This window comes from Papaver somniferum, chromosome 1 (assembly GCF_003573695.1).
Source record: "Papaver somniferum cultivar HN1 chromosome 1, ASM357369v1, whole genome shotgun sequence".
Taxonomy (NCBI): Eukaryota; Viridiplantae; Streptophyta; class Magnoliopsida; order Ranunculales; family Papaveraceae; genus Papaver; species Papaver somniferum.
In genome coordinates, this window is record NC_039358.1 from 149,434,568 (window position 1) to 149,457,825 (window position 23,258).

Genomic DNA, 23,258 nt, shown 5'->3' on the forward strand with positions numbered 1-23,258 from the left:
AAACGTACTTTTAATCAACCTAATAGAAATTGGTTCTTGAAACATGGAATAAATAAGAATTGTTCTTGTTGAAATTCATATCTTGAAAAAATCATTGTAGGTTGTCCTTGGATATTGATTTTGGAGATCCTTGAAGGAATTTGTCATATAGGTTCAAAAACAAATTTGACGGTGAACTTGGTACCCTCTCCTTTTCATAAGATATTTTTTAAAAATAAATCATCGAAACCTTATCTTTATGTTCCAAACTTAAAATTACTGATGTTTATGGCGTAAAACAAGTGATTAATCTAAAACTATTGACGATTATGATCTGATTATTTTATAATTGACGAGTAGTTGTTTTATTATCGTTACTGTGAGTTGGTATTTATAACGATAAAATCACCAAATGATTTAAGTTTCATGAATAGTAAAGAAAAAATTTACCTAGCTAGCAACATTAAAACCAGGAGGAATATGTGTTCAAAATTACTCCACTCTTTGTGATTGATTTTACTGCATTCTAGCGAATTCTTATGTCTATGATTATTATTGCTTCGCTTATTTTCTTGCCTCATCTAAGATTGGGCAATGTCAAAATCCATCTCCACCTTCTGTAACTTCAAAATCTCTCTTTTTACTTTTGACCAATTCTTCATCCAAACTTATTGTCACTAACTTTCTTTCGAAATCCATCTCAATATTAGACCTTTAGCAAAACTCTATAAAACTCAATGTTCTTCGTTAACAAACAAATCCACTATTAATATCTCATCATCAGAAACCAATGATCCGGATTATATATTTTTCGATAGACGAGCTTTTTATAGGGATTTTTAGTTTATTTTATTATAGGTGTTACTTAGTTTGATTGTCTTTATCGTGGTAATGTTAGGTATTCTCTTTCTATTTTTAAGCATATAAAAATGGATCTATCCACACGCACAAGAAAAAAAAAGCGGAATAAAGGAGAGAGAAAGAATAAAAGGAAGATGTGTTCTCAATTATTCTTTCCTATTATCCAATAAATATAATGATTGAGTAGCTAGCCACAGCCCGGTAGACCTAATTTATGTGTTTGAGTAGCTGTTCTCCTGAACAGTCTCCTCAGTTTTTTTATAACAGTCTCCTCAGTTTTTTAGTTGTTCTCCTGAACAGTCACTTATTTTGATGCAGTCAAGAAGAAAATTCCAGACCAATTTTCTATGTCTGCAAGAGATTCCATTTTGTGGCAGTGTAACCGTGTTAAGCATGCTCAGGATTATCTATTGGTTGTCTCCATTAGTGGGCTTAATCAGTGCCTCGGGTCTAGACAGTTCAGAGCTGTACTTTGCTATCGCCTTGGCATCTCACTTTTTGTTGACAATGACTTATGCTCTAGTTGTAACAAATCTATGGACATTTTTGGGGACCATGCGCTTCATTGTGCTAAAGATGTTGGAAGTAAGTTTCGACATGATCTTGTTCGAGATGTTGTAGTTGATATTTGTTACAAAGCTAACGTGCCTGCGCGCAAGGAAGTCTCTCTTGGTATGGTGTCAGATGATGGCAAGGACTTGAGGCCTGCCGATATCCTTGTTCTCAACTGGGAGAACGGTCAAGATGTTTGCATGGATGTCACAGGTGTCTCGCCCTTCACTGGTGAAGGCATTCGTTCTTTTGTCCCAGGTAAAGCTATTTCTAAGGCGGTTTCGCGTAAGCAAGCTAAATATTTGGAAAAGTGTGCTTCACTTGGATATGGTTTGGGTGTCTTAGCGTTTTCTACTCTTGGAGAACTTGGTGAAGATACTTTGTGTTTTTTCAAGCGCCTGAAGAATTGTATTGTTAATAACGATGCTAGTAGTGGTTTTGGTAATTTTATTTTTCATAGATTAGCATTGCTATTCAAAGAGGTGTTGGAGCCCAGCTTGTTGCTAGGTTACCAACTAAAGCTTTGTATAAGTTTTAAATTTTATTTTAATTAAAAATAAAATTGTTATATTAAAAAAAAAACAACGATTAACATAAAAACCACTTGAACAATTACGAACAATAACAAGGACCGAATATACACCCGGTATGCTAAGGATGCACAAATTTGGACTCGATAACTAGCTTCTTCTTGCAAAACAAAAAAAGAAAAAAAAGAAATGAAAGTTTCTAAAAAGGTAATTAAAAAATCTCTATTTAAGAAACTATGAAGCCGTAAGCTGTTGGAATATACTAAATTATTTCAGGTCGGCACCAGCTCGTACTAGACTCACTGCAAGACAGAAAGGATGAAGCAATTTTACTAAAAGAATCACTTGGATTTGCTAGCACAACATATTAACAGTAACACTATCCGTTCATTTTGGGTATGCTATGCATTATGCCAGCAAGCATTGAGTGTACAAGTGATTCTGCTGCCTTTAGAGGATATGAATGCAGTCGTTGTCTTGTTTTCTGTGTGCCAATGAAAATAGTACATACTAATATGTGATGCTTTAAATTATCTCCTAACCGAGTAATACCAAGTGCATATATGATTAAGCTCTGCTGCATCATCCACTACTTTACTTAATCCACCTGAATGATGATGAAAAGGGAATGCCAACTAATAATGAAACTTTGTTGAGTCCGACAAGGATTGTGTGAATGGGAATGGAACGTACCCTCTAGCCTCTACTACATCAACATGATAAGGTTGAATCTCCGTCAAATAAAGTCATCATCATGATTCTTTTTACTCCAACAAGTATTATTTTATTACCGTATATACAAAAAATCCGCTTATCACCGAATGTATATTTATTTGTTTTAGCACGAATAAGGGCCAAGGCTCGTAAATTTATACTAGCCTTCCCCAACAAAAGGAATTTGCGTATCTGTGTAACTCTCCATTTTGCCATTATCATCTCAATCCAACTTTTTGCAGACTCAAAACTTTCAGAGTCTTAAACGACTCACGACTTCTTTAGTCCACGGCAAATTGACTCCGCCCGGCTTAATGCTTCTTTAGCATTCTTCTTCTATTTCCGCGACATATTAACCGATGTAGTATAAACTAGAGACACAACTAGCCAGGCACCAGCATAACGTTCAAATTCATAGAGCTTTCACAGTTTCACCTCGAATACCGAAGTCCACTAAGTTCTTGTTTAATACCATGATAGGGAAAGCTGAAAAAGCATTAGATTCCCCTTGATATCATTATTCCATTCCATCTCATACCCACACCGGTTTTACCTGGAAAACACGCCCTTGATTAAAAAAAAGGTTAAAAAGAAGAAAAGAAAGATAATGTATCACCATAGCCCACGTTAGCATCAAAATGTAAAATAAAACTAAAGTGCGCTTTTCAAGACTAGAGAGAGAAAGGGAAGTATTAGCAAGTGATGTGGCGTTTCCTGGAACGTGCGGGTGATAAACCGATAATAGTCGGTCAGCTTGTCTTCTGCGCCGTCATTTTTTTTGATGACGTAAGCTCATCCCTCTCTTCAAAAAGACGCGGACAATTTGACTGTCAACGACCCTAACCATTCCCGTTAAATTTTTCACTCGGTTTCCGTTAACTCCTTTCTTCGTTGCATTTACTCACTTTATCGTCTTATATAAAAACACATACTACTAGCTTTAGCTTCACTTTTAGATCTCATACATTACATATACTACTAGTCTTTACCAGTAAACCCTAACTTAAAAGTAAACTGAGCTAGAACAACCAAGAACGAAGAAGGTATAATAAAGTGAAACCCCTCTCAGCAAAGTTCATATCTGGGTCAAATTTTGAGGTAAGTTCAGTTAATCATTTCTTTATCTATTGAATTTTAAAACTCATTTTGTGAAGTTTGATCATTGAATGACTTTGTGATGTACATAATCTAAGTATCTTGTGTTCTTTTTTTTGTGCTGGGTGCATGTGTGTAAATAGAGGTAGTGAACATGTGGTTGGAAATAGAGTTTGTTCATCTCTATCAAATTAGATTTATTAACTAGGGGTAGTGAACATGTGGTTGGAAATAGAGTTTGTGGTTTATGATGAATTATCTTCTAAATTGTAATTAGTAAAGTGCACAATTGTTACCTAGCTAACATGTTCAAATAGGAAATGAAAATTTCAACTGGTTTGAAAATGAGATTGAAATCTTGTATAAAAGGAAAACCCCCAAAATTTTGTTGTATTGTTTGAGATTTATCCCCATGTTTTTTAGGTGAATTGTTATGGATCATTACCATAGTTCTTGAAATTTTGGAATCAAAATGAAACAAATTAAGGTATGATAGTGAGACCCTTTTTGTTGATAAAATGAAACCCTTTGATTCACAAGAAATCTATATATAGTAAAGCTCTTGAGTATGCCTCTTTGATCGGTTCATGTGATAAGTGATTAATTCATATAGTTCAAAGTTTGAATCAGTCTATTGGAAGATTCAGAATCCACCAAGTCTGATCAGTTTTTCATATCAATTTTGCAGGTAATTTTTTTTTTTTGTGGTGGAAAATCCTGTCAGAATAACAAGCCATCAGTAATTTTGAAATAAGAGCAAGGAAGAAAAGTACGATAGACCTGCTATAGAGGCTAAAGTCGTCAAGATTCACAACTCATGCAAACTCCTTGTTAGGATGGATATGCAGCAGATGTACAGTTATGGTGTGAATGGTGTAAATTTATCCTCTGATTCTTCCCACGACTCTACCCCGATGATTCCTGATTGGGTTATTACTCCTATGAAATTCGATATTGGCGGTTCACCAAATTCTCCTCTTTCATCTCGGTTTAATTGTGATACCTTTACTACACCGTGCAACAGCCAAGAGCAGTGTAGCTCAACTGAAAATCTGTCAGCTGTCAGCCCTGCTTGTAACTCATTTGAGACTGATAGTTATTATCAGACCAACCCTTCCACCATCTATTTTCTTAACAATCAAGAACGGCAGGGCAGCATGGTGTTCAGGGATGCGAGTGGTGCTCAGAACATGAAGCTAGCTCTAGAGGAAATTGAATCTGCTCTGATGAGCCCTGATACCAATGAACATGAAGCAACCACTATGGGTCATGGCGAGTTCCATGGGAATACAAGGCCAGGAAATTTGAACCAGAGATCAAGACCATCTTATCATGGGTCACCAGCATCTCAGCCTGCCACATATATTACTCCGACGCAACAGAAATCCAGTCATGGACTCAAGGCAGAGAAACGCCACAGAACGACCGAAGAACCACAGCATGAAATACAGATTCCACAAGGTAACTTGAAGAAACTTCTGGTTGAATGTGCAAGGGCACTATCTGAAAACAGGATGGATGATTTTGATAAACTGGTCGAATATGCCAGATCTGCTGTATCAGTTAGCGGGGATCCAATCCAGCGTTTGGGTGCTTACATGGTAGAAGGGTTAGTTGCCAGAAAGAGATCGTCAGGTTCTGTAATATATGGTTCACTGAATTGTAAACAACCAGAAGGGAAGGACCTGCTCTCGTACATGCGTCTTCTTTATGAGATCTGCCCGTACATGAAATTTGGGTATATGGCAGCCAATGGTGCTATCGCCGAAGCATTTAGAAATGAAGACCAGGTGCACATAATAGACTTCCAGATAGCTCAGGGAACACAGTGGATCACTCTGATTCAAGCTCTAGCTGCAAGGCCAGGAGGGCCTCCCCACGTGCGAATTACTGGCATTGATGACCCAGTCTCCCAATATGCTCGTGGTGATGGTTTGGCGAAAGTCGGGAACATGTTGGCGTTAATGTCTGAGAAATTCAAGATCCCCGTCGAGTTTCATCCGGTGCCAGTGTTTGCCTCTGATATCACAAGGGAAATGCTTGATGTGAGGCATGGAGAGGCTGTGGCCGTGAACTTCCCTTTGCAGCTTCACCATACCCCAGATGAGAGTGTGGACGTGACTAATCCGAGGGATATGCTTTTAAGGATGGTAAAATCTCTATCACCCAAAGTGGTAACTTTGATTGAGCAGGAATCGAACACAAACACAACTCCCTTCTTAATGAGGTTTAGGGAGGCTCTGGACTTCTATTCGGCAATGTTTGAGTCAAACGACACAGCCCTAGGAAGGGAAACAAAAGAAAGGATCAAAGTGGAGGAACAATGTCTGGCTAGGGACATTGTGAACGTGATTGCATGTGAAGGTAGGGAGAGGGTGGAGCGCCATGAGCTACTGGGGAAATGGAGGGTAAGGTTCGAAATGGCTGGGTTCAGGCCTTTCCCTCTGAGCTCTCACGTCAACTCAGTGATAAGGGGCCTGGTTAAAAGTTATTCACAGAGCTACACTTTGGAGGAGACAGATGGAGCAATGCTGTTGGGATGGCAGAACAGGAACTTGATATCAGCGTCAGCGTGGTGTTGAGAAGAATAACATGGATAGATGAATGTTGTATTCGGGAAGAAAAACAAAGGATAATTAACCAACAACCTAATTACGTTTAAGAAGTTGTTGAGCATTTTTGTGATTCAGTGGGATAAAAACTTGTACTACTATATCTACTACTGGTGCAATATAATTACAGGTTGTTGTTTTATATGTGAACCTTCTGATCTCTTTCCAAAGTTTAAACACGTGTGTACATTAGATTTTGTAAATGAGAGATGCCTTTCTGAGCAACTTCATGACGAAACTTGGCAAAAATGAAAACTATATTTCGTGGCTCACAGTTAGTTTCTAAGTTGCGGAAACATTGAAGTGAACAAAAATTGCTCCTTAAACATCTATCACACTGTTTTTATGCAAATAAAGAACACAATCTTACTCTTCCTGAGATCGGGAATAACAGCTGCTGTGTAATCCGCAATGAAGTGTGAACTAGTCCTAGCATAACCCGCTGAACAAAAAATACAGCCATCATTCATAGATCTCACTAAATTAAGAGCTTGAGAGTTTAGTTGGCCACGTCGCGGGATTTATCTTAGGGGTTTGGCGTAATTATTCATGTACAAAACATGGAATATTAAAGAAATTTATGCATATAAATACTGCTATCATTTGTTACCTCAAACTCTGAGAGACTCTCACTGTTTGTAACAATGCCTGAATGAGAATTTGAAACTCTTCGAATTGTCTGTAGTTGTTCTAGGGCATCTAAGGCTAAAACATTTCAGATTTCTCCATTTTTCTGGGACACAAAGATGGCACAAGTGGGTGTGGGCTGGTTTTCTTCCGGTTGTTCTTATAGAGGGTTTCCTTTGCAGAAACTAACATCCTCGGCAGTCCATGCTACTACGAAGAAGGTAAACTGGAGTAACTCGAACTACCAGCTTTTAAATAACCCTGGGTGGTTCCTAATTTTCCGTTGTCTTTTTTTGTTTTTGTTCATTCACTCGGACTCACAGGTTACTAGTGTTAACTATATCGATTGTTCAAATAATCATCGGAATCGACGATCATTAGCACCACTGAATACCTCTTCCATTGAAAAGTAAGTAATTTCCTTTGTCCATAGGATTGTCAAAATCAATAATTTTGTTGTGAAGAAGTACAATTTGTTGTTGAATTTGACTCCATCGCAGACTTATTCAGTTTCTACTGTAACAAAATGTAACAGGAAATCAAATAAAAAACAGTCAAGGGAAACAGAACATCATTTGTGGATGAAAAGAGATTCAGCTGAGTCTGGTCATAAGGCTCTTAATCTTGTTCATATTGTAAGTAGTAACTAAATATCTACTTTAAGTTGCAGACTTTTGTTAATGAGATGCAAAGGACTTGCCCACCATTATGCTCTACATAATTCTTCATCGGGGCTTACTTTGTGGAATGTATCAATATCCAACTGTTACTATTGAAGAGATTATATTGCACAAAATCATCCACTGTGAGATTAAAAGTTCTAGCTAAAGTAAATGTCGTATGAGAATGAACTTACTATATCTTTGCTTGACCTTTTTCCATCATGTATGTAACTGACTGATTTTCTGAGTGAGCTTTTAAGGTCTTAGAAGCTAAACTATGATAAAACTATTCATGTCTGCTTCTTAACTTAAATTTGCAGATTTCAGAACTTCCAAATGAGAAAACGGCCGTTTATGGAGCATTAGATAAGTGGACAGCTTGGGAAACTGAGTTTCCGTTAATTGCAGCAGCTAAAGCTCTCAGAATTTTACGACAGAGAAGCCGATGGTCACATGTTATTCAAGTACGCGATTCTTTTTTTTTTTGATCGATTAAAGATAAGCTAGATATTTGCTTTGATTGAGAAGTACGTTAAAATTTTAATTCTCTCTCATTATATACTACAATTTTATTAAGCCTCCTCTTAATATGTGATTTATAACCCGATGGTCTTTGACTCTTTCTTATTGATTTGCTGATTTGCATAAGAAGGCAAGATAACTTTCCCGCCAGAGTGAAACTCCAATTTATTGCTTTCATATGGTTTGCTGGTACCAATTTATGTTTCTTTGGAGATAATAATCTAAACTGTTCTCAGGTGGCTAAGTGGATGCTGAGCAAAGGCCAGGGGCTCACAATGGGGACATATGACACACTATTGTTGGCATTTGATATGGATGGAAGAGTAGATGAGGCTGAAACATTATGGAACATGATAGTGCACACACATACGCGCTCCATCTCCAGAAGATTGTGTTCTAGAATGATATCACTGTATCATCACCATCACATGCCAGATAAAGTCATAGAGGTAAACCATCTTTTCCTCTTGGACTAACTTCTAGTCTTTAATGAAAAAAATATTTTGCCTTTTTTTACGTTTTCCCTAGGGTCATTTGTTAGTACTTTAAGAGGCGAGGAAGGTGCCAAAAGAACTTGTTTTTGACAGGTCAATGTAGACACGAATCCTTATAATGGTATTGGGATGAGAAATGTCAAAAAGAAATCCATATACTGCAAAGGGAAATTCTGGACCTTGCATGTGTATGCGTCTGTCCATTGATTCAGTTTTGAGTGATGCACAGGTGTTTGCCGACATGGAAGAGCTGGGAGTGAAACCCGACGAGGACACAGTCAAGAGGGTGGCACGTGCATTCCAGGAATTGGGTCAAGAAGAAAATGAGAAGCTGTTCGTCAACAAATACCAGTGTAAATGGAAGTACCTTCACTTTAATGGGGAGCGAGTCAAAGTTAAAAGAGATGGCTGGAATGGATAAACAGGAGTTCTCACGAGTAAGCAGAAGAATATTACCTGGCCCTTGTAAAGGTGACCCAAAAGTAGGTTAAACTGGCATCTCTTAGTGTGTTACCAAGCATCTGTCAGTGAGAGACCATCTGAGTGTGTTACCAGTCCTCTGTCATCATTAGTGAGAAATCATTCTTGATGAAGTTGTTACTTGATAGTCGTCTTGGACCACTCAGTTATTCGATGTAATCAGTCGCCACTGTTCATATATATATAATATATATATATATATATACTGTACCTTTTCTCCTTATGATTGAACTACAAATATTGTGTTTGTTTCTAATTGAAAACCACAATCTATATTCTCGGATTCACTACTGCAATGTCCAGTTGTCATAAAATAAATTACCAAAAAGAGGGGGAAAAAACCAGAAGCTTTTTTTTTCTTGATATTGCAGGAAAATTACAAATGCTTTACTTTATGCGATATGAATACAAATTACACAAGGATGATGAGAAACTAAAGAAAAAACTGTACAGAAGAATTGATGAACAGCTACTTCTACAAGGAAATGTTCAGAAATGATTACCAGCTTCCCAGCCCATATTTTGAGAAGGGGTAGCTGTGAAACAAAAAATCAGCAGAATAATCATTTCCGAAACAAATGGTGGTAGTGGTGGATAATTAATAATGCCCAGTATACTGCCTAAGAATCCGGGGTTAAAGGACAGAAAAGGTCTGCTACCGATCCCACATGGCACTGAATATGGAAGGCCTATTTCGTAACCATTGCAGCATTTCCCTGTCCAACAAACTCTTATTAATGATTGAATCAAGCATCGGGCTTCCAAACACTTGTGAGTTGCTGTCAAAAGACCATATCATATCGTTTGGCCATGCTCTTTGGGGCTGCCTCTCCTGAAGATGGGAGGAAAAAATAAGTTACATAACCACTTTACGCTGTAAAAGGAGCTGTAAGGATTCTATCAATCTATATGTGGTGGATGATTCACTGGAACCAAGTCTGATCCATGACAGCTTTTGGTGGACATATTAGGATATCAAAACAGAACAGGTGAATAGATGCTTACTTCAGCAAATAACCTATAAATATCTGAAAACAAAAGCTCCGAAACGAAGAAAAATAAGTAATGGAAAAACTTACCATTCTAGATAACATGAATCTGACAGGTCTAGGACCGTAAATCCGTTGCTTTGAAGGCTTCTGAGCCTTCGCATAAAATGACGAAATGCTGGGCAAGGACAAGCAACCCCTTCTTGCCTTGATTAGAAAGGCATCAGGAGTGGCATCATTCTGGCTGTGCCAATTAAGAAGCTGCCCCAAACAATAGTTTTCACCATACCTTTTACAATACTCTTTGGGACCAGAACCCAACATACCGGAGTACTTGGGCCCCAAGTCTAGAGGACTAATGTAGACAGGAGGAGAAGTTACACTCTTGTACTCCTGCATGGACACATTGAGAATTATGCACAGCAAAACAAAAACGAAAAAAATCTCATGTACTTGCTAATTCATAAACAGTTTTGAAGAGACCAGTCAGAATTACTCACTCGGACTCTAAAGAAGCATTTTGTATAAGCATATATATGGATTAGATCAGCAGCTGCATCATGCCTGCACTTGTACGTGCACGGAAGTTTTCGAACCTCATCCCTCAGCCTGAATGTTATAAAGGAAGAATTTGCTATAAGCCTTGCAACTAATCGCAGGTTGTAATGTGGGAAATGAAAAAAGGACACATTCTTACCATAACAGAGACTTCTGAAGTTCTCCCAGGAGATCATCAGAACCTGATGGATCGTGGGCTTGAATCTTGGACATTAAATCATTTAACAAATTCTCTTCCACATGAGGACCCATGCACTGAAGTAATTCCTCAACAAATGATCCCTCCCCTTTCCAGAGGGCATATATTATTTCCTCTGGAGTTAGTTTTTGAAGCGGGGGTGGAGCTTTCTTCGCATCACCAAACACACATCTCATTACGTATCTCACCTGTAATGCAAATAGCAGTCGGACTAATGGAATTGGTGTATATTTTTTCAAAACCAGTAAACTAATGACCGTTCATTCTGCATTAACTATGAGATGCCTAAACAAACGTGTATAGATGATAAGATAATGCCAATAACTTGAAATAGGAGATGCAGAAAATACTTTGCATAAAGTACAGAAGTATTTAGATGAACCAAAAGTACATGCAGTTACCTTGTCAATAGTTAGAGCCAAATTCTGAAGCCTTTGATTATATACACCCTCAGCCTGAACCTCGGCATCACTTTTCTCGAGCTCTTTGTCAATTTCGATATCTGGAAAGAATTTCCTCTTCTCTTCCACGTTATGCTTATAAATCTGCTTTGGGAGTTTCGCTCTTTCGAGATTAATAAATCTCACCTGTACTCGAAATACACAAATGTTAGAAACCAAAACCTTATACAATAACGTAATCCAGAAATATGAAGTGCCTGAAGGTTTCACATACCAGACGAGCTGAATATGCTACCAGCCAGTCAGGCAAACCAGCAAGCAAGCAGTTGCCCAGACCCGCTCTTCCCAAATCGATATAATCCTCTTCAGAAACAGAATTCAACTCACAAGCCACTAGCATCAACTGATGTCTGTCAAGCACTCCATGGCGTTCTTTCATAACCTGAAGGAAATGGAATGAAGTGAATAAAAGAAACGTTACGCAACCTTGCAACTAAACATGACAATGTTAAAGAGAAAAGAAAGCTTTTGGCGGTTCTGTTAGTGAAAATCGTTGCCCACTGTACCAACCTTCTGAAATGCCCCATCACCAGTCAGATTCAGATAGCTTCCGCGACAAACTTGGCTCCCACAAAGACAAACAGAGGCTTCATGCTCTTCCTTGCTCTAAAGCAGAAATAAGTGAGGCATCAACAACTATGGTGACATAAGATAGAAACACGCAGTATAACAAATAACTGTACTTTTGGTAGGGCATAATAGCAGCTCGAGAATAAACACCACTCACCTCTGTTACAGAATTATAATCAAAAGTGACCTCCTCCCCATATCCAATTGGACGAACTGTGTAAACTCCAATCTGATACTGACCATCTACAGCAGTTACTCTGTTCCCAACAAGTGAAAACATAAGACGGCGAAATGCAAAGATCTTTAATAAACAAGCAAATGGAATGGTTGGATATTCCAAAAGAGGAGGAGAAAAAAACGTAGCTAAAAATTGCTAGTTAACAGATAATCGTGTGTAACATGCCAAAAGATTGGGAATTAGCTATAAGCTAACGAACAAATCATATTTAACGTGCTAATGTATCAGCTAGATGATAATGTGATTCAGATTAAAAAATCCTAATTTTTCTTTAATTTACAAGCGCCTACTTTTAAAATTATCCAAAAAGAGATGTTCCAAGCATCAGCTCTGAATCTGATTTAATTCATGCCATACCGTTTTTGTGATTGTCTCTAAAATTGACCATGTGACCTGAATACCATAAATCTTCTGCATCCATGTTTCACACTTCAAGGACAAACATCCAAGAAAATCTAGGTGCCCACGCTATTTTGTGAAATGTCATGCTAGTAAATGAACTGACTTGGCCTAAATGAAGCCTTTCTTATTTCAATTGCAGCTACTGTGCTGTGGAAATTTTGGATTGCAAGATACCGAGATATTAACCACAACTCCTGCAACCAGCAATAATTGCAGCTAATGCCTAGTTCACATCTATCACATATTAAACAGAACCTAAGAAAACATTGCAACAACTAGGGAGAACTGCACACAACAGCATACAAATGAAAGATATAATTCTGATGCATGCATAGACTTGTCTAATCATGACTGCGGTATTGGGTTGTATACGGATGCTATGTCAGGCGGAAGAAGCAGAGGGCAAGCCTATCCACTCCGATTGCAGGGATATAGAACATGGTGAGAGGGTATAGAGTTCTAGAGGCTGTTGATTGAGCAAGAAAATATCCTCAGGGTCATTAGTGTTAGTGATGCTGCAAATGCAATCAGGTATTTGGATAAAAGTGCTAACAATGCTAGCTGGTATCGCAGTAGTGTTCTTGGATCAATTCTCATATGGAGAGAGCTGGCAACAGCAATGCTAATACTATTGCCAAGCATGGGAGGCTATTAAAAAGAGATCAGAGTTGATTAGACTATGCTGTTAGATTACTGAACTCAAGATTTTATATTCCTTCCATATAATTTTTCGCTTGGAAAAAAAAAACGTAAAACTTACTTCGCTTCACAATTGGGGCGACATGAATGGCAGATTCGGCTTGCATAGTTTGCTTTATGCATGGCATCAACAACAACTAAATCATAACCATCACGATCACCCTGCCAAATAAGATAAAAATTCAGATGTTACATAACTGACCTCCATGAAGCTTAGAATCCCATCTTGCTTTTTGAACCAAGTAAATTCAGATGTTACATAAAAATTCAGATGTTACACAACTAAATAACTAACCTTTGGTCTCTCCAGATATATGTTGTAAAACTCGGGAGCGGGATCTGTTTTGTTCTTCTGCAGAGATCGAATCCCATCTTGCTTTTCGAACCATTTCCAAGCTGGATACACCTGAATATTAAAGTGTCCCTTTATTAGTAAAAATTATTATAGGAGCATCTTTGTTAATTTAGTAAAAGCTGCCATTTGCTTTTTTTAGGGTAACCCGTAGTACATAACGGTATTAACTACTAGAATAACTTCATAAACATTAAAATTGCTCTGCAATAGTTTATAAAGAAGAAATTTCACTCTACCTCTCCCAAGAATTCAACGACAAAATCGTCTTCACCAAAGCCACCTTGTTTGTTACAAACAACACCAAGCCCCTGATCATCACATTCCAGAAAACAAGAGAAAAGAAAGAGAATTAGTAGTAAGCAAAGTGAGAAGCAAACATCCAGTTCATGCAAGATGATAGACTGGACTGGAGCAATACCTTTCTGTAGGCGACATAATTATCATCAGGACGACTATGCATTGCCTTTAGAATTCCATGACACATTCTCATGGAGCGTATATCGCCACCTTTCTGGGCAAATTTTTCAATCTCTTCAACGACAGGCCTCAAGTTGTAAACCATTGGGGCATTCCCAACACCAGTAAAGCGCCTGACTTGTGTATTCAAGGTACGCAGAAGCACATCTTCGATAAACAAATGCCTCTCTTGTAATGACCAGTTCAATTCTTCAGGCATGGAGTCAAGAAGAAGATTATGAGTGTAAGGATCTATACCATAAACCTCTTGTTCTAGGACTTCATCTCCAACCTGTTTTCTTGGTTTGTAGTCCTTCACTTCGGGAATCTCCATATCTGACTCGTCAATGCCATCTTTTTGTACTTTGAGCTTCTCAGAATAATCATCAGGTAAGGTAACAAGCATCTTCCGTCGTACTTCCTCTTCATCTGCTACAATAACATACCGATCAATGACTTCATACTTCCTAGTAACAGGAGGCACGAGGCCTTCTTTTGTCATACGATTACCCCATTCACGGTCTTCTGCCATAGAATCTAGGGCTTCGTCTGCAGGGAAGTAACCATTTTCCCTTAAACCTCCACTTCCGCCTTCTGGATGGATATCCAAATCTGTTTCAGTATCGGAGTTGGTACTCTCATTATCACTCCTGGCATCTACAGACGACCGGTCATCGGAAGTGTCACTTCCAGAGTCTAAAGTTTTCCTATTGATTTTGGACAAACGTCTTCTGAGTTCCCTGTCAGAAGCATATTCATCATAATTTGCAGAATCATTTGCATGCGCTGTACCATTACTCCGTGTCATGCATTTTCTTTCATTCATCAATTTAGAGTGTTTCGTTTTACCCATCCCTGAAGTGTCTTTTAACAGTTTCATCCGTTCATCTCTTTCGCGAGTTGACTTGGAATTCTCTTCCAAATTTGTGAGGAGACGCATAAATAGCTTAATGATGTTCTCCATATCTCCAGTATCACCCCGATTTTTCGCCCTGCATTATTGCATTATTAAATAATTACCAAAAGAAGAAAAAGACGACAACACATAGAATTGGTACTAAATCACTGTAAAGGCAAATCTAACTATCACTTGTCATGCTTCATAAGGGGTTTCAGAGCAATGCATTACAAATGAGAGTGGTTCATAAAATTATTCAATTTGGGAAGCATTTAATGGATCAAACTTACTTGATGGCATCCCTGACCATTCGCCCAATATCATCCTTGACAGATTTTAATCCATGACTAATGTAATGACCGTTTTTCATTCTATCTTCAATTTCAGCAACCTGTGCAGTCAAATTTTAACAGATATAAGGACAAATTGATGGGATTGAGTGCAGTTGAATACAATGGCAGGGTAGTAAACCATCAAGCTGTGGCCGATCATCTCAGCAACAACCAGGCAACGGAAACAAAAGATAAGCAAGTACCTTAGGTAAAAAGAAATCAAAAGTATTCTCCTTCATGATATCCTTCAAACTGAAAGTCAAAAACTCTTCCATTTTCTTATACCCGTTCTCGGAATTTCTGCTCAGTAATCGCCTCATACGAGCTTCCCTTGCCAATACGGATGAGGACTTCCTTGCATCAAGAAGTTTTTTCCGTCTATAAAAGCTTTGCCTAAAAGATTGACTTTGCGAATCTTTTCTATCAAAAGCAGAGTCATGACGAGACTCTATAGAAGATTCGACCAAGCTACTATTCGGGCCCTTGAGCGCCTTGGAAAGAGAGGGGCTCTTCTCAGTGATTTGTTTCAGGCTCTTAATCCTAGATCTGGAACTGTCGAAAGTTTTAGAGCCACACAGGCCGCGGGTCTTTCTCCACTTTCGATTTTGATACTTGTAGCTCAACTCTGCAAATTGGTTGCAACCTCTGATATCTACATAAGATAAACATGGGAACGAACGGAGGATTTCTTCAAGAGCGCTGGCACTAATACCCGTACAGCCTACTAACACAACTGATGCTACATTTCCCTTGTTATAACTATTCTACAATCAGCAACGAAAAATAATAATTGTAGTTAATATTTCAGTGACCGACATGTGAAAATCCTCAAAATTGATTATTATATATTTACCATGATCTCAAGAAACATTGCATCAGAGCAGTTGGGGCCTGCAGCTGATAAATCCACTTGTCTGGAAACACCTTTATAAAATTTGACTGCCGAATTCCAGTGCTTGCATGTAGCAGCAGAGAAAGCAAGAGACTTCATATCAGCTCTTAAAGAGTGGAAAATTTGCATTAGAATACGGCCACTTAACAAACCCCAACCCTCCTTCTCAACTTCAGAAGTTCTATCATCTTCTTGGGTCATGGTAGCATCGCCAAGGAAGTCCTCAAAGCAGAACTCATCCTTCTGAATTGCCTTTAAGTCTTCTGAATCGAAGTCTTCTTCACTATCATCAAACAGCAGCCGAGCTCTTTTACCAGCATGCACGTGATCATCCTCTGTTATGACAAGATGAAAACCCCAATTTAGCAAATAAAAGGTTGATTGACTATCCACGGAAATAACAGAAAATGTCAAGGAAGAGAAATCATCTTGGCTTGATTAAATAAGTGGATATGTTAGGCTATCCCGGTCAAACACCTAAGTAATGATCAATCAATGTCTTAATGAACCTCAAGAAGAGTGGGGTTGATTATGGAAGAGATCATATTTGCAGGCAAGTCTTGGTAGGCTGTAACGACTCAAATATAGTAAAGCGTGCACAATATCTCTGATCCACAACTTCTAACTCTAACATCCTTATCATAGAAGAAAATAACCAAAAGAAAGAAGTTTTCCTGAGATTTCTTATGAGAATACTTAATACCTGAACTTCGCAGCTTCTGCATATCATGAGATAGTGAAGTTTTCAGCAAGGACGAAGCAAATGGGTGTTTCTCCAGGTCCTTTTTCGGTTGCTTCGCATTTATCCATGGATCCAGCACCTCATTGATAGCTATAGCAAAATCCCTACTCTTGTAAGATTTCATCACCAATTCATGCAGTTTTCCTCGAGTGTAGCCAATGAATTGTGGATGCAAGCTGTGGAAAGAACTGGGAACAATGTTTGACCCATGATGCATCTCAACATCTGATCCAGAAACAGGAACAGCAGAAGAATCGACGGCTGGGGTAGAAGCTGCTGCCACAGAGTTAACTGGAACCCAAATCTGATCAAACTTCCTGAAAACACTTGTATGCTTCTGGATAGTCCCTTTGTCAACTAAACCTTGCAGCTCCAGAAAGGACAAGGGCCCGTGTTCATGGCCAGCACCATCAAGGTAAAACCAATCACCCAACAGCAATTGTAACTCATCCGCCGTGCAAACATGGTCTTTTGGGATGCTAATAGGTTCTATTTGTTTTTCCGAGTCTTGTTCATGGGTCCTTCTGGACCGAGAAGACAGTTCTTCAAACGAACTCCTGCCATTGATCATTGCTGAGGAGGATCGAACAGATCTGGAATGACGTTCATATCCTCTAGCTGTTGCACGGGGCTCAAAGACAGGTGAAACATGGTTCTTGACCACACATGCATTTATCCTAACCACTGGTAACATCGTTCCTTTAATTCCTCTTGGAACAACAGGCTGTTTCATTTGACTTACTTTGGTTGATGTGCTGGAGTCACTCTTCTCATCTTGCAAGGAGAAAGCCCAGGAAGGCAGGTCAAACCTTTCGCTTCGGTAACAGTATTCATCTTCCCTGTGCCACCGAGGGTCATCATACCCAGATTTCGGCATCTGGCAAAGCGGGTAACCATCGTTGAGGACAAATTTCTTTTTTGAAGATTTTTCTTGAGTAAGTTCATCTTTCTTTCTCCAATCACCACCCTTGCATAATTCCTCTTTTCTTCTCCAATCACCACCCTTGCATAACCATCGACCAGCAAACCAGTCACTAGCGTCCTCAATGGCAATGGCATTTTCTTTAATGGGATGTATGGATGACCTTGTTTCTCCAGTATCTTTCGATGTGATTCCATATGGTTTACTGAGTTCTTCATCTCTTCTTTGACCATGTGGATCCTTGGTGGGTTGAGATATTCTGGAACCTGAATATAAATTGCAATAAGCCGCTCAACATCATATCATAAAAACATAACAGTGTGACCATTCCAAAAAGAGGGGTCTGGTAGCTTGAAACAAAACCAAGTGAGTTGTACCTTCAAAATTTCCCCACTTCTCCCAGAAACTATGCTCAAAAGTCACCTGCAGGGCTTCTGTAGAAAATAGATTCCCAATGTAGCCAGACATCAATGTCAAATAATAAATAAATTTGAACTAAAGCACGAATAAATAAAAGGAAACGGGGTTGAGAAAATGGAAAACGAACCTTCAAGAGTCTCCAGTTCCTTTCCGGGAACTGGTGAATAACCCGTTAAGAGAGTTGCAACCCTTTCATCGATGTGGAGATCCTCAAGAGGCTCGTCAAGATGGGACAGCGGCTGAGGCGAAACAACAGATAACTCTTGGTCAAGCTGTCTAATGGGTTGGTCCACATCCCCAACATCTAATAACAGATTTCCAGGAGCCTCAGGCGGGCACACCATCTGAGTAACAGTGTCTGAAACAATAGATGGAAAGTTCATGTTCACCACAGGGGAGGCAGCCTTTTCAACAGTTACCCACCAGTTACTCTCGGAGTGCTTTACCAAATGGTCTGATTGGAGCGCTCCCTCTTCCACGAGCCTCTTAAGGTCGGACAATCTAGATGGACCTTGCTCGACACCAAAATGATCAATATAAAACCATGATCCGAAAGTTGAATCAGTAATTACTGTTACATGCGGAGGCGTGTCACATATATCCATATCCTCTTCCATAGACAGCGGCCCTTCAGGAGCTTCATCCACCTGACTAGACTTTTCAGTGGAATCAACGGATAATTTTTTTGGGTCTTCCTCTTGCGACAGATCCTTGGTGTTTTTCTTAGCCAAACAACTTTCACTATCTTCACTATCACTAGGTTGTATAGTAGAGGATGGCTTATAAGATGATTCCTTCCCAGCCGAGTCACTCCAGGCGAGCTTGTCTTCATGTGATTGGGTCCCATCTTGAAGATTCTGCCTCTCGTTTCCTCCACTCTTTCGACTAGTTTCCTGGTCGCCATAGCCCCTCCCACGTTCAAGTGGGGACTTTTCTGTGTAACCTGGAGTACGATCCCTTTGATCAATATGCCGGCCTCGAATTTGGGGGGACCTATCAATGCGCGAGGGACTTCGGCTCCTGCGATCATATTGGCGGGATCGGTCATATGGGGACCTGTCCAATCGTGGTGGACTTCGACTCCTGTGATCATAGTAACGGCCTCGATCATGAGGAGATCGTTCAGAGTAGGGTGGGCTTTGATCTCGGTAATCATAGTGCCTGGTCCGATCATATTTACCACGCTCAAAATATTCTGGACTTCTGCCACGTCTGTCATATGTGCCTCTGAAAGCTGAAGAAGAGTCATTGTACCTAGCCAAACTCCTGTTTGTGGAAGAAATCCGAGAGGACGCTGATGAGTTTCTAGAAGACCTGTCCATAGGATGGTGTGAATAGCGATTGTCGAAATATCTGTTATTGTCATCAGAAATCCTCCGGCTCTTGGAATTTGGATAATCAACGAAATCATCATTGTATCTGCGGTTGCTGCTCTCGGACTCAGTGCCATGTCTTTTCATCCAACTTCCTGAAGAGTAGTCTTTACCATGATTCTTCCCATCACTCTCTGAATGCTTATAAGGACCCAGTTCATCATCTGTAATTCTCGAACCAAATTTTAAATCTCTGTCATGACTTGGGTCCCACCTGTTGGACCTATTTCTCCACTCATTCTCATTTCTGCTATATTCTGCTGAATACTTCATCGACGGTGGAGTTCGTTCATTATCAAATTTCCATCCTTTCTTATTGTCAGCTTCCCATCTTCTCCCTTTACCTGGACTAAATTCATATTCAGGTTTTCTCCATTTATTAGGAGGAATGTATTCGCCCTTCTCAAATTCCCCTCCTCTTCTCCACTTATCCCTATCATATTCTCCCCCCTTATCAAATCCGTCCCTCTGAATACTCATGCCAAATTTTCTCCTCTCCGCTTCCCCACCAACTCTTCGAAAACTGTCTGAAATGAACTCCGCCCTCTCTAAATCTCCTCTTCTCCATTTCGCTTGTTGAATAACAAACTCCCCTTTCTCTACTACTTCTTTCTTCCTCTCTCTTTCAGGAATAAATTCACCGTTCTCTATTTGCAATTCACCTTCTTCTATTTCATCTTCTTGCTGTGCTGAAATCTCCGAAACAATCTCCCCCTTCTCATGCTCACCTTTACCCGAATCAAACTCACCTGTCGTTGTTCCACCACTTTCTGAGCCACCAAATTCCTCTTTCTCTACTTCTACTTTCTTCTCATTCTGCTGCTGCTGCTTTCTTTGAGCTTGTGATGACTCTGGAAATGTACGTGATTTAGAATTAAACCCACCATTACCTCTGCAGTACGTATCTGAATTTGGGAATCTTTCCATTACATGCTGTGAAGGCACGCATGCTACTCCGCCATCGCCCATGGAAATTCAAACACTTCACGAATTAACCCTAATTTTCCCCTTCCCTGGGGCTATCGATGCTCATACTTGAATTTTATAAATAAGCCAATCTCCAAACCCCGAACCCTAATTACCACGAATCAAAACCAATGTAGGGTTTCAGAAAACAAAGAGAACAACTTCAGCCGAAATCACACGTATAAATTAACTATCGAAATTAAAACCCTAAGTTTCGAATCCAATGTCAACAATAACCGAAAAGAGATCAACACCAAACCAAGAAAAACTCACAACGTAAATATACAACTAAAGGGGTAGCACCTCCGACGATGGATCCAAACAATAGGGTTGATAAGGAAATACGACTCAATAAATTAAAAAGATAGCAAAAAGAAATAAGAGTTTGTTTACAGATCGAGAAACACCATTAAATGACTGTGAAATTCGAGCTCTCAAATCTCTAGTTTTCGCTCTCTCTTTCTCGCGCTGATGAGAAGAAACGAAAACTTCCGTTTTTTTCTTTTTCAACCTCCTTCTCTTTCTTCTTTCCAGTAATAAGTAAAGTCGTGATACGAAATAACGTATACAATAGAAAAAATATAATACCGTGATAAGTCGGTATACGTATATTTTTACAGGGTTAGACAAACTGTATACGGATTAGGAAACGATCTAATCATACGGGCTATAACCTGGTCAGTACTAAAGAATCCATAAACAGGTTTCGACTCGGTCGGGCTGCGGCGCCAAACTAAGATTTCATCATCCTCCTCGATGTACGAAAATATTAAGGTTGTGTTAATGTTAATTACGGGCTGCACTAAATTCTGTATCTGGTACACGGATGCACAAAGGTCCTTGTATTTATTTGGGGAGGAGAAACTAGAAGAAGGATTTAGGATGAAAGATAGCAGGGGGATTTTTGTCATTTGGCTGGTGTGAGGATGGGTTTAGGGCTGTTCTGGTCATTCCACTGAAATAGTTCTTGGCGCAAACTTTTAAGGATGGAGGGAAAAAGAGGAGGGCTTTCTAAATTTTAGATTCGTATTGGTGGTTTTTGTTTAAGGAAAGATCTTGAATAATAATTTCTTATTTAGTCAAGTCCATGTTATTTGGAGTGGTCCAAAGAGAATCTATAGTCCATAAGAAAGTTGATTAAATTCACGCAAGGTATATGAAAAAACGATCTAGTTATACTTCATTACCCTATCTGAATTGTTGAATCATCTTCTAATCAAAATGTCGATTAATTCCATGTTAAGCCGGATACTAATTATTGGCAACCCATGTATTTAAATTTCGTTAGCATCCAATTCACTGAACTTTATATGAACATGTTACACGAAATTCAATCCGCCCAGTACCAGTACTAGATAAGTTGGTATTTTTTTTTCCGAATTGAAAAGATTATATTAAGAAAAACCAGGCAAAGCCTGTAGACATAAGAGTTACAGAATCATATCCAGGAATGTTGAATCATATGACAAAAGAAACAACAGCCTGAAAGAGCAAAAGCTACATATGCAAAGCCACATATCTAGAACTATAAGTGCAAAACAGAATCCCAGTGATATAGAATTGAGTTTACATCCACAAAACTAAAAACATCTGAATCACAATTCCAAAGAACTAATGTTTGTTTTACCAGGATGATGATCTCTGTTAGAGCATAGCTCGGTTGAACCCACCAAGCAATGGTATGTCAAGTTTGTTTGTCATATTTTAGTGAATCAAAACTCATTTAAAGAGTCGCTTGATTATATACTAGAGTCAACTTCGTATAGGTTAGCTTGAAAGTATTAGGATATGAGACATTACAAGTATTACGTGAAGACTTGAAGAATGTGAAGAAGTAAGGAGCTACAACGACGACATCATCCTTCCACTTGAGGTTAGTAATATTTGACTTGAACTGTTTCATTCCCTAACATATCTTTCAAGTCGTGCATATTGAAAACATAACTGCGAAGCTATGAATGATTATACTCTAGTTAGACATAGTATTAAGGAATACAATACGAAGTATAACACTTATCTTTTGAACTTCGTATACAAGACATCGACATAATCGTATGAATGCTATTGTGATTATGTATGGGTACGAGGTGAAGATTTCGACCTAGGAAACAATGTTTTTACATTCGTTTAAAGGAAGTACAATTCATAAACTTGTTTTATAAATCAAAAGGGAAATCGCTGGGATTATTGGTATTGTTATTCATTGCAAATCTTTTGAATTACCAATATGTGTGCTTAATATAACAGCTCATGACTTGCTTATGTTCTTGGTAAAACTATTCACAAGGCCTGACTTTTGTATTGGTATGACTTTTATTAGTGAAACCAATCTTAAATAATCACTTGAGATGGTATGATCGATTTGTTGTAATTGGTATGACCAACTCTAGGCAAAGGGGAACCGATCCTAGTAAGAGGTGTAACCGATCACAAAAAGGGGAATCGATCCTTGTAAGAGGTGCAACAAGTTTCTAGTTATTGGGAACCGATCCTATGAACATGTGCAACACGTTTTTAGACATTGGGAACCGATCCTATGGACATGTGCACCAAATACAAGTTAGATACCATATATATGTGGGAACCGATTCTAGTACCTAGTCAACCAAGTTTTGGTAACTAGTGTGACTAATTCTAGTACCCACATGGAGGTAGAAC

The 23,258-nt window shown here is 38.9% G+C and overlaps 3 protein-coding genes across 4 annotated transcripts; 2 read left to right on the plus strand and 1 right to left on the minus strand.

The window, feature by feature from the left end:
• Positions 1-3,564: 3,564 nt before the first annotated feature.
• LOC113304243 (chitin-inducible gibberellin-responsive protein 1-like) lies at positions 3,565-6,569 on the plus strand. 2 transcript variants are annotated; one of them, XM_026553311.1, is made up of 2 exons: positions 3,565-3,734; positions 4,420-6,569. In XM_026553311.1, the coding sequence occupies exon 2, from the start codon at positions 4,568-4,570 to the stop codon at positions 6,311-6,313; it is 1,746 nt and encodes a 581-aa protein (XP_026409096.1). In that variant the 5' UTR covers positions 3,565-3,734; positions 4,420-4,567; the 3' UTR covers positions 6,314-6,569. The 2 variants fall into 2 exon arrangements, with proteins under 2 accessions (XP_026409096.1, XP_026409105.1); XM_026553320.1 differs by lacking the exon at positions 3,565-3,734 and adding an exon at positions 3,997-4,218.
• Positions 6,570-6,650: 81 nt separating this feature from the next.
• Positions 6,651-9,382, plus strand: LOC113304257 (pentatricopeptide repeat-containing protein At4g18975, chloroplastic-like). Its single transcript, XM_026553332.1, has 6 exons — positions 6,651-7,191; positions 7,294-7,379; positions 7,506-7,605; positions 7,953-8,096; positions 8,391-8,603; positions 8,878-9,382. Exons 1-6 carry the CDS (start codon positions 7,090-7,092, stop codon positions 9,067-9,069), a joined length of 837 nt encoding a protein of 278 aa, XP_026409117.1. The 5' UTR covers positions 6,651-7,089; the 3' UTR covers positions 9,070-9,382.
• Positions 9,383-9,458: 76 nt separating this feature from the next.
• LOC113304241 (histone-lysine N-methyltransferase ATXR3-like) lies at positions 9,459-21,118 on the minus strand. The gene is made up of 18 exons (XM_026553307.1): positions 18,389-21,118; positions 18,219-18,275; positions 16,881-18,107; positions 16,139-16,512; positions 15,489-16,049; positions 15,244-15,344; positions 14,018-15,047; positions 13,836-13,907; positions 13,540-13,650; positions 13,306-13,406; positions 12,063-12,162; positions 11,846-11,941; positions 11,550-11,717; positions 11,276-11,461; positions 10,815-11,062; positions 10,618-10,726; positions 10,208-10,510; positions 9,459-9,960 (listed from the first exon to the last, which is right to left on the minus strand). Exons 1-18 carry the CDS (start codon positions 20,601-20,603, stop codon positions 9,784-9,786), a joined length of 7,236 nt encoding a protein of 2,411 aa, XP_026409092.1. The 5' UTR covers positions 20,604-21,118; the 3' UTR covers positions 9,459-9,783.
• Between the last annotated feature and the right edge of the window lie 2,140 nt (positions 21,119-23,258).